General features: G+C 37.7%; 2 protein-coding genes across 2 annotated transcripts; both read right to left on the bottom strand.

Moving 5' to 3' along the window:
- Window positions 1–1,290: 1,290 nt before the first annotated feature.
- On the bottom strand, window positions 1,291–2,508 carry LOC124370746. Its single transcript, XM_046829046.1, has 3 exons — window positions 2,300–2,508; window positions 1,748–2,002; window positions 1,291–1,472 (listed from the first exon to the last, which is right to left on the bottom strand). Exons 1-3 carry the CDS (start codon window positions 2,340–2,342, stop codon window positions 1,291–1,293), a joined length of 480 nt encoding a protein of 159 aa, XP_046685002.1. The 5' UTR covers window positions 2,343–2,508.
- Window positions 2,509–7,918: 5,410 nt separating this feature from the next.
- On the bottom strand, window positions 7,919–10,718 carry LOC124370732. Its single transcript, XM_046829033.1, has 2 exons — window positions 10,222–10,718; window positions 7,919–9,039 (listed from the first exon to the last, which is right to left on the bottom strand). The coding sequence occupies exons 1-2, from the start codon at window positions 10,349–10,351 to the stop codon at window positions 8,189–8,191; spliced, it is 981 nt and encodes a 326-aa protein (XP_046684989.1). The 5' UTR covers window positions 10,352–10,718; the 3' UTR covers window positions 7,919–8,188.
- Window positions 10,719–11,962: the final 1,244 nt, after the last annotated feature.

The following is an 11,962-nucleotide window of genomic DNA, read 5'->3' as shown; positions in this document are numbered from 1 at the left end:
GTCTCCAAATGGGTTATCCACCTTATCTTCTAGATCTTTGTCATTCGAAGCAACAGCTTCATTGGCTGAGTTCATCTCAATTAGCAACTCCCCAAATTTAAGTTTAAAAGTCCTGAATTGCGGAATTCTTTTGGCTGGAATTTGTATTTTTTGTTTGGTTTCCCGCATCTGAAGCCAACTGTTACTAAGGCTCAAATCAAAGAAAATGAAGGATACATCTCAATGTCCATTTCTTTGTCCGGGCTCGTGAGGAGCAATACGATAGCATTCTATCAGCTAAGTCTACGCCTCCCATTTTTGCATTATATGCATTGATAACTTTAGGTTGAGAAACATTGATAAAACTGTTTGCTGGCCTTAGACCACCTTTTTACTTCACACAAAGGCTCGATTGACTCAGCAGTAGATATCATACATACACAGTTGTTGTCTAACCACTTTGTTAGCTACTTTTCCCTCTGTCCTTTGTTCCATTTTTATCTTTTTCTTCTCTTACAGTGCAAAAAAACTGGTGCCCTTTCATTTGCTTTCTTAAACTCTTTGTCACTTGGAAGGTCAGTAGTTTCGGGAATTCTGTCTTTCCTGATTGTTCCAGTTAATCTAAAACCTTTTTCAGGAGTTCGTCAGCAAGCCTAACTGAAGTTGAAAAATCTTATCGGCATACAATGTGTGGCCGGGAACTAAAGACCTAGTAAGCTGAAGGACAGCTGATTCACACTGCCAGAATTGCTCAAGTTCTGGGTTTTTCTACGTATGTGGCTGGTCCTTGATAAACAGTAAAATCACAAACAATTCCGTTTGGATTAGCAAGAACATAAAACTTTCAAACCCGTTGGGTTGGGTTTGTTGGGTATGTGTTGCTTGACTAGACACGTTCCAGAAAAAGGCACTATCATCTCGTCGATACTCAATTCCTGTGGTTTGTTCTGTTTCAAACAGCCCTCTAAGATTCGGTTCAAGTAAAGGTCTTACCTTCCACAGCCTATCAGCTTTTCTTTCGTCTGCTGTAATTTCGTTATCAAAAAACAAGTTTTATCCAGTTCCTAATAAGGAAAAAGCGATCTCTCGCCATGTTGTTTGCTACAAGTGGAATCCTCCACTTTTTTTCCCAACACATTCTAATCAATGGTACTTGTAGAGCTGAAATCACAAAGTTTATGCCTAGCCAAATTTTTAACTCAGGTAGTCTTAGTTTTAGGTCCTTTCCTGTTTTCAACAAGTAGTTCTGATTTGATTTTCTCAACTATTTTTTTAAGAATATCATCGTCGAAATACTGCTGTACATACTGTTCAGCTGTCCAGTTCATCACTGTCGATAGGTAGGTATGCTGGTTGAGCAATCGTCAAAGGTGTCGGATTGAATGGTCCCTGTCCTCCATGGGGGTGAAAAATCCTTGTCCTGATTTTTCGTTTTTCTCGATTTCTTAGCCCCATCTCCCTTTTTCTTAGTGAGCGCCTTCTTCCTCTTTCCCCTGGAACAAAACAATTCCATAATATTTTTGCTACTTTCAAACAATTAAATAAAAAAGATTGTTAAATAAAATAATCTTGAAATTACTAAACTTTTCTCTCAATGGTTCCAGAATTAAACAACCTGACATACATATTTTTTTACTTCCTTTAAATGTACTAAGCTTTTGTTATAGCAACCTTATTATAAAATTACAAGGACTATAATACATATTTTAGTAATAATTTCAAATACATGAGATAATAAGTAATTTTGGAATTCAGGTAGTTATCTTACTTCTTTTTCGCTGGATTGCTTCTGGTTGTGGATCCTCTTCTGACGTGTCTTCCTTACGATCCGGCTCATTGGGAGGCTCGTATGTGGGGTCTTCATCGGTGTCATCACTCCAATTTCCAATAACTTCATTCACATCAAAAAAGCGGTCTCTGTGTCTCAACAAGTCCCCTTCTTCATCATCATCATTTAACGCGCCCTCAATCTCAGAATCATCTAGATTGACTGGTTCGTAGTGAGGGTTTTGATTGCCTTGACCTAAAAACACATAAATAATCAACTACATTATATATTTGTCAGCTGTTATTATTTTTTTAAAGAAAAACATTTTAGCTAACGACCTAAGTGACTAAAAAAAGAGAACTATAAAAATAAGGGGTTTATAGTCTATAGCGCCTAAGTGCCTATTTTTAGGAACATACAAAAATAAACCTGTTATAGCTACTTTAAACAAAAGCCGATTGTCACAATTTATCGTTTAAAATGCAGACAATAGTTCTTATCTAATGATATCAGTACGAGCTAAGGCTTAAAATATATTAATAAAGTACTTACATGAACGTTTTGGCCGGTCACGTTTTTCTGGAGGGTCAGTCATTTTTAGGTTAAGAAGACTGGAGCATACCTAGAGCATTCTGGTGGCAAAACTTTGCACTACTATGGCCAAAAACTGTTCTTTCTATCAAGTGCTGCGACCTGAATGGGAATAACACAACTAGGAGGGACTCTGTGAATTTTTTTTTGCGAGTGGCTAAAAATAGCCACTTAGGTTCTTTTGACCCACTTTAGAGGGATGGTTGTCCAGGACTCAAGCACAGTCAGGCACTTGTACTAAATATAGCCACTTAGGATTTTGACACTTTAAAACACAGATTTACTCTGGGACTCAGGAGGTTAAATAGTTTCCTTAATTTTAGAAACTATTTCCACACCAGTTACAGTAGTTTTCATTGAATGAACTCCAGCCAGTTCTTCGGTAATTTGAGATTCACTATTTACACCTCTTACAAACAGTAGAATCTGAGCTGCATCAGAGTTATCCGTGGATTCATCCAAAGCAATTGAAAAACATTCAAACTTTTCACAGGCTAACATTAATTGATTGTAGACGTCTTTGCCGATATCTTCGGTTCGGCGAGTCATGGTGTTACGAGACAGACTAATAGAGCCTACCAAAGAAAGTTTGTCAGGACAAAGATTTTCAACAGCTTTCAAAAATACAACTTTTGACTATTTCACCATCACTAAAAGGTTTACCTTCCTTAGTTAAAATGTGAGCAATTTTGTAGCTTGCTCTTACAACACTCATTTTCATCATTACGTTTAGTAAATATATTTCTCTGTGATGACAAAGATGCTTTCGTTGCATCTACTTTTTCTATTCTAAGATTACCTGAAAGCTGAGCATATTTACTTTGTCCGTGTTTCGTGTCAAAATGCCTTCTGATGTTGTACTCCTTTAACACCCTATTGATTCGTTACAAATAAGGCACAAGGCATTGTCTCTGTATTCACAACAAAATATTGCTCACTCCACTTCTCATTAAAAAGACGACACTCATTGTCAATCTTCCTCTTTTTGGTACTACACATAGCGATATAATGTTTTTAAAGAATTCGCACTATTATTAAAATTCAACTGCTGCAGTATTCAACACGTAAAGACTGACACCACAAACACTCTTGTCTGCATAGAGACACACGGGCAGTAGCACTAGCAATAGGATTGCAGGAGTAGGGTGGGGAGGTAGTGGAAATATAAAGTCACGTGGCGAGTGGTGACCTTGAGTTGGGTAGGGGGTTACGTCGCCGCACCGCGCGCTGTGCCGTGCTTTAGGGTAAGAACAGAACAAGTGGGTCGCGATAGAGTTGGAGGTCGAGGTCGCGGTCGATGTCGTCATCCATGTAAAACAAACACGTTGTAGTGAATGGAAGAGAACAGAGCAGGTAAGTCGCGGTGGAGGTTTAGCGCGATGCCATCACAGGAGGTTTACATCGATGCTTTTGAAAATCAAATGAGTTTGTTTTACATGGATGCCTACTGCGCGGTCTTCAAGGATGCTTCGCTGTGATTGGCGCGTTCAAGGCCAAGTTGTCAACCCCCCTCCCCTACACCACACACCCCAACAGCTCGCATGTAGTCAGGCGTCTGTCATCCCGTGCGGTAAGGTACACTTAAATCTTTGTTGCGTTGTTTTGTTCAAATCAAGTATGAAGGAAGAACTCATAGCGATTGTGCATCTCACTCCCGTATTGTGGGACAAAACCCACAGACAACACCATAACCGGCATGTTCTAGAAAAGGAGTGGAAGAAGATAGCAACTCAACTTGGAACGACAGGTGATTGATACAAGTTACAATACACAAAATAAAAGGTATCCAGTTATTATAGAGACATATTATATAAGTGTTTTTATTTCAATTATCAACAAAAACATTTTCTATAGTACATTTATAATAGGCTATTTTATTATTTCATCATTTATATTTATTTAACATTTATTTTTAAAGGATTATTTTGCCGAAATGCGAAAATGCCGTGACAATATAGGCGAAATAATTGTAAAAGTGTACAAAACTTTATACTCATTAATAATACCGCGGAACACGGAGTGGGCTTCGCGGCACTCAAAGGGTTAATCTAGAGTTGTTAAATAGCAGTCAACTGTTTAATTTTTATTCAATTTACTGTACAGCTGTATTACAAAGGTATTTTTACACACTAAATTGGCCTATCTTTCTAGTGGATTGTTTATGAAATAATTTACAAACTTTCTTCTTATACACTTTGTTTCTTTTGTGGCCGCGTTTCCTGCCCTGTTGAGGTTTGATCTTGCTGGAACGGGTGGAAGGTCTTCAACGTAACACAGAATCCATCCATACCAATAACTAAATTATGTAAAATACAAACTGCTTTAATAATATCATCCACAGTAGAAGGATTAGTTTCAATACAATTACTCAGGATACGCCACTTAGCAAAGATTCCAAAAGCACATTCGACAGTTTTTCTAGCCCTTGATAGTCTTTTGTAAAAAATCTCTTCAGCATCGTCTAGGTTGTTTCTTCCAAAAGGTCTCATGATGTTTTCTTTTAGTGGGTAAGCTTCAGGTATAGGTAATTTATTATTTTCCAATAAACGACCAACATCAGAAGCAGCAAACGTACCCCCATCACTTTGTTTCCCATAACCTCCAACATCAATACACACGAACTTGTAGTGGTCGTCGGCTACTGCTTGCAAAATAATAGAAAAGAAATGTTTGTAGTTGAAATACATGGAGCCAGAAGGAGTGGGACACTTTATTCTGCAATGTTTGCCATCGATTGCACCAATATAGTTTGGAAAGTTCCACACTTCATTGAACCGTTTAGCGATGCGTTGGAATTCTGAAGTAGACGGTGCAGGCATGTGGAGAGGTTGCAGAACCTGCCAGAAACACTTGGAGACATTTTTCACTATAGCAGCTACAGTTGATGCGCCCATTCGAAAGGAAAATGCAAGGGATTTAAAGCTACATCCTGTTGCTAGATACCTGAAACAAAATAAATTCACTTTCAATTTACTATACATACATATAAATAAATTTATGTATAGTATAAATGTATAAGAAATATATATATTTTTTTATTCTTTATTTTCAGATAAACAAGTGAGACATGTATGGAAAAACCTTCGCCAGGAATTTGGGAAGCAGCTAAGGAAGACCTTGAAGTCAGGATCAGCTGCTCCAGATGAGCCCTCCTCTCATTGGCCATACTTCGAGTCAATGCTTTTTTTTAACTGATTAGTTCATTCCTAGACCATCCAGTGGAAATCGTGCCACTAACTACGATGATAGCAGTGTTATCGTATCAGAAGATGGGGAAGAAGAAGGAAATGGGGATGATGTCCAGATTGAACAGTTAGAAACTATAGTTCTAGCTAAAAATCACCCTACAAATGAAGCCTCAGGAAACCTGACTAATGTAGCAGAATCCCGAAATGTATCAAAGACAAAGACTGGATACATCAAACGAGTAACACCTCAAACTGTTATTGGACAACAGCTGTTGGAACTAGAAAAAGAGAAACTGAAAATGAAACAGAATAAAGCAGCCGAAAACCCGAATGATGAGGATATTGGTTTCTTTAATTCTCTGTTACCACACGTAAGAAAACTGTCTTCACGTGACAAATTACGCTTAGGATGCAAGTTCAAGGGATCCTTTTTGACATGGCCTACCCACATCAACAACCAATGACAGCCTCGAGTACTCCATACATGGCTCTTTCCCCACAACATTCCGCAACTTCAAGTTCAACTTCGTTTTATCCACTTTATGAGAGTGGTCACGAAGACGCCACGACTGGTAACACAGCTGCAGATGGTGGAAAGTATTATAAGTTGTAATTAATTTTACTGTATCAAAACTATGACTCAAACCAATAAACTTGGTTTTTAAATTAGCGTTTCATTATCAACCATAAACTAAAACTCTTATTGGCCAACCCAAATGTAGCTAAAATATTAACTAAACCTGAAAAACGTGTACAATAAAAGCCATAATTACTATATAAACAAATTATATTAAACCTCGTTTGATTTTAAAAATCAATAGATTGAAATAAAAATTCTTTTCTTTTGAAAATTATAGTCAAGAGCTCGTCAAATAAATAAAATCACAAAAGTCTGAATAATAATAAATGACTGTACGACTCTGATTTTATAAATTACTGCATTACGATAGTAAATAACTTATAAAATAAGTACCGTAGCCTAGGGGCGTACTTTATAAACAAATAATAATTTATTCTCATTTTTACAAACTAGGTATTAATGTTATTGACTCAAATGATCAATGTTACATTTTGAAATAATATAGTTAACCAAATATTTATAATATCACGTTTTAGTTACCTGATTGTTACCACCAACTTTTCTTCTGCTTCAATTGGAGTTCGATGAAAGTTGTGGTGAGAAACAGAGCAAACCAAAAACGGAACGGTTGTTTCCAATAAGTACGAGAATGTCACAGGCGTCATTCTCATATAAGAATGAAATCGTTCCGAGTCATTTTTCAGTTCGAGAAAAAGATGATGGTATTCCCCTAGACTGCTTCTTCTCAAATTTATTGGATGAACTGGAAACCGTCTGTTGGGTATATTACCTATCAGCCACCACTTGGTGACAACTGACATTTCATCACTGTCATCACTTGACTCACAAAGCATAAAAGCACAATCTAGTCAGTAAAATTTTATCAAACGAATTCACTTGACAGTGGTCGTAGCTTGACTGAGCAGCGTTGGTAACCTCCTTGCTATGTGCTGTCGACATCGACCGCGACTTAACTAGTAGCATCCACCGCGACCTCCACCTCTACCGCGACCCACTTGTTCTGTTCTTACCCTTAGGGTACGCGCATAGTGAGGAGGTGAAGGTGGAGGTGTAGCTGGATGTGTAGGTGCAGGTGGAGGTACAGATGGAGGTAGCATCGTATAGTGCAGGAGGTTTTACCTCGCCGTCTAGCTCGCCGCCTCGCAGCTCTTTCCCCTCCCCAAACACGCGTCAACACAAGCAGTCGAGTGTTGTTTCTATCCATTAATCACAGTGGTAGCTTTTTTGCCTATTGCAACAATTTTCTCTGTCAGTGATGATAAGTGAAGATAGTGATGATAGCGATGATATGTCTTCAGCATGTAAGTGGTGGCTTACGGGAACGTTAAGTAATCGAACATTTAGTGCACATCCTGTTAATCAAGTGCGACAGGAACTAGGTGAATATCATCATCTTTTTCATGAACTAAAAAATTATCCTGAGAAGTTTCAAAATTATTTGCGAATGACTCCTGAAACGTTTAAGTACATATGTGAAACCATTTCTCCAAAGTTGGAGAGTTGTACAAAATACTGCAACTTGCATGTTAACCCTATCGGTCCAAAAGAACAGCTTGTACTGACTATAAGGTAAGTTACAGTACCTTTTGCCTGCAATTGCACATGTTCTGTAAGTTAAAAAGTATATGCTTTGTTAAAGATAAACAGTGTAAATTTAAAATAAAAAATATATGTATTGAAGTAAAATCAATAAAATTGTGCCAGAAATAAATTTCATATATTCTTCTGTTATTTAATTCTCGAATATGTTTGTTGTATGTAAAAATGAGTTGGTAATAAGAAAGCAATTCCAGTTCATGAAAAATACAATTTATTGGTAAAATGATAGTAACTAACAGGGATCTTTTCAAAGTAAAATACAAACGAAAGATATTAATGTACGCTACATAAAAATGCTGCAAATGTTTGAAAATGTTATAATAGTAGGCCTAACATAATCTTAAAAAATGGTATTATTAAGTAAATTGCGCAAAGGAAAAATAGTAGTACTTATAAAAAACGTAAAGAACTATTAAACTGTCATTAATTTATCGCCAGCTGAACGGCATTACAAAGACATTTTTAAAAGTGAGTGTACTCGGGAACATATGTTTCGCCGCCATCCTGGTTGTAGTTCAATGGTGAAGTCACGTCGCGGACCAGCTGTGCGAAGGTGACTGGTGATGGTGATGCCATGGTACTAGGAGAGGAACTGTGGTAGGGACTGTAGCGATGAGAGCTTGTACTGTGGTCTACTGACGTAGGTCTAGTGACAGTTGATGTTGTTGAGAATGATGATGGTGGTTCGGGTGAGTATGCCATGTCAAAAAGAATTTCTTGAACTTTCATCCTGAACAACATTTTCTTTCTAGGATTCAGGTTTTTAACATGGGGTAGCAGTGAGTTGAAGAACCCAACATCCTCGTCATTTGCCCTGTCCTCACTTTTCTGTTGCTTTAACTTCAACTTTTCTTTCTCCAACTGCACTAATTCCCGTCCAATAGCTGCTTGTGTCGTGATTCTTTTTTTAAATCCTGTTCTTGTGATCAGGTCATTCGTATTAAATCTTGGTGGCATTGCAGGGCGTGATGCATGAGATTTCTGCTGCTGGCGTGATTCACTCTCCGGCGCCGGTACTATTGTCAGATTCTCTGTGTCCAACTGTGGATTGTCAGGTTCATCACATTCTTGGCCTATCTCGGTCACTTCTTCCGACTCCTCTTCGTTTAGGTCGTGGTCTGAGTCATCTGCTATTACATCTGCAAGGTTTCCTGTTGATTTGCGGGGCAAAAACTGGTCTTTGAGAAACGCCATGCTGTCGTAATATTTCCATGTGGGTGTTTCTGGTGCTGCAGCTCCAGACTTAATTGTTTTGGAAAATTGTTTTCTGAATTCTTGCCTCAAGTTCTTCCAAATTTGCTTCACAACTTTATCTGGAACAAAACACGAAAACGTAAACGACTAATATTTTTAATATTATGTTTTTGGTTATATTGTGTTCTTTGGTTGCAGGTACTTGGCAACTGGAAGCAGTTTTAAAACTCTTGGATTTTCATTTCGAATGGGAGACAATACAGTGGGCAAAATCGTTAAGAATGTGTGCAAACTGTTATGGGAGACGTTCCAACCAGAGCATATGCCAGTTCCAACTATTGAAGATTATGAGCAAGTTGCAAAAAGATTCTATGAGATTTGGAAATTCCCACACTGTATCGGAGCGTTGGACGGTAAACACTGTCGAATAAAATGCCCAGCGCATTCAGGGTCTATGTACTTCAATTATAAGAAGACTTTTTCAATTGTTCTACAGGGTGTTGCGGATGACCATTACAAGTTTATATTTATTGATGTTGGCGGTTTCGGCAAACAAAGCGATGGGGGAACCTTGAGGGCGTCAGATTTTGGAAGGTTGTTGGAACAAAACAAATTGTGTATTCCCGAAGAAAAGTGTTTGCCTGACAGCAATATAAAAGTTCCACACGTTTTTATTGCAGATGAAGCGTATCCCTTGCGCGAGAATCTCATGAAACCTTATTCGAAAAAAGCTCTTGGGGATGCAGAAGAAGTGTATAATAAACGGCTATCAAGTGCTAGAAAAACCATTGAGTGTGCCTTTGGCATTCTGTTTGCTAAGTGGCGGATATTAAGTGGTTACATTGAAACCTTGCCTGAGACTGCAGACGATATAATAAAGGCTGCATGCGTTTTACACAATATAATCATAAACAAAGACGGATACTGCGGTGTACATGAGTCAGAACTCCTGCCTTTCCCTACTGAACTGAACTTACAACCATTGGGTAGATCTGGAAATGCTACATCTAATCGAGCCAAAGAAGTTAGAAATAGTTTCAAGGAATATTTTGTAAACAATCCGTAATCAAGATAATACTTAGTTGCAACTGTGTGTCCTTGTTTATAGTTCATTAAAGATTTCATTCGCAAGTTTCTAATTTTTTACCTTATTTCAAACCTTTTACTTACTAATGTTAGATAAAAAATATATTAATTAATTAGAAAGTCTGCTATGGATACTTTTACATTACACTTTAAACTGAATATCCCACATAAAACAGCAAAGCTGGTTTAAGTTTAAATTTAAAGTTTTTAGTTACCTGTAACTTTTAGTTCTTTCGCAATTTCCTTCCATTCCTTGTCCAGAACGTGACGATTGTGATGTTGCTTGTGTCTCTTGTCCCACAAGGCTGGACGATTTTGGACAGCAATAATAATATCTTCCTTCATTTCGGATAACAGGTTATCAAAAACTAACAGAAACCAACAAGCGGAACTAAACGTTGACTTGGGTGAAAGCAGACTGAAGGGAGTGGCGGGGTGTACCGGGAGAGGGGGTTGGGGGGTGCGTGGCCTTGAGTGGACCAATCACGTTAAAGCAGCGAGCAAAGCCGCGAGCTAGGCAGCGAGGTAAATCAAACTAGTTTGTTTTCGAAAAACATCCTGCTAGGCCTCCTTGTAAGTGGCGAGCTACACCTCTACCGCGACCTGCTCACCATGCGCGCACGCATTTAACCTAATGAAATTGTTTTACCTCGCCGTTAACGGCGACCTGCACCTACACCTACACCTCCACCTTCACCTCCTCACTATGCGCGTACCCTTACGCGCGCTCTATTCGCCAGCCGGCAGCCACCACCGTAGTCAGTGAAATCTGTCTGCAACTACTTTACTTCTTTCAACACTCATACTCCACCAAATGAATACGGCTCGTTCTACGTGAAATCGGCTAGACTGCTTGGTTCTCAAAATTTGTATTTATTTAATATTTCAAATGCTTGTAAACAAATTTGGTTGTTTTTGCAACAAGGCGGGCCACATAAAACTGACTCACGGACCGAATTCGGCCCGCGGGCCGTAGGTTGGGCACCCCTGCCTTAATGAATACTGAGCTTATTCCATCAAGACCTGGTGAAGTACCTGATTTTAGGGAAGTAATTGCTAATATAAGTTCGCTTAGCGTTGTCGGTGACAAAAACATAGAATGTGTACTACACTGACGTTTAAAACAGTTTATGAATTCCATACTTTCAAAATTAATTGGTTTATTTATTTTATTTACAAGTTCTCCAGCAATAGATAAAATGTAATTATTAAATTCATTTGAAACTATTTCAGGGTCATTTACCATGGCATCAACAACTTCTAGATTTATCATTGATTTTTTTTCTGTCCAGTTATATCCTTAATAATATTCCAGGTTTTTTTAGAATTATCCTTGTAATTTTTATAAAGTTCGGTATAATAATTATGTTTGTTAACTCTAATATTACTTTGAAGTTTATTTCTGTACTCTTTAAATTGGTCGATCTTCTTTTTGTTATTAGGATTTTTCTTTATAGATTTTAATAATTTATTTCTAACAATATTTATAACAATAAAAAATATTTCTAAATCAATCCACGGTTTTAATTTAATTATTCCTATCTTTTTATGCTTTATTTCTTTTCTACGCTTTGAAATTATAGAACCCAATATCTCATAAAACATGCTAAAAGCACAAGATGAGTTTGTTTGGCTATAAACATAACTCCAGTCTGCTATCTCTAGAGTGCAAATCAGCTGTTCTTTGTTAATGCGATAAGATGCCTCCCTGACCTTCTTCGGTGGCACAGGAGGGCCCCTTACTTTCATGTTCACAGCTGTCATATAGTGGTCCGTAACACAACTATCAATTACCGCTGCATCTAAGCTTAATTTATTTTAATTTTTAATCTTGACTATGACATGATCAATACATGTTTTTGAACTCTCGGTAACCCGAGTAGGTTCATTTATTAATGATTCCATTCCATCACTAGCTAAAATTAATCTGTAATCATCAATAATAGAACTGTTTTC

Source organism: Homalodisca vitripennis, unplaced genomic scaffold (genome assembly GCF_021130785.1).
Source record: "Homalodisca vitripennis isolate AUS2020 unplaced genomic scaffold, UT_GWSS_2.1 ScUCBcl_313;HRSCAF=2038, whole genome shotgun sequence".
NCBI lineage: Eukaryota > Metazoa > Arthropoda > Insecta > Hemiptera > Cicadellidae > Homalodisca > Homalodisca vitripennis.
Note: the sequence above shows the minus strand (reverse complement) of the source record. Positions and strands in the feature narration are given on the sequence as shown.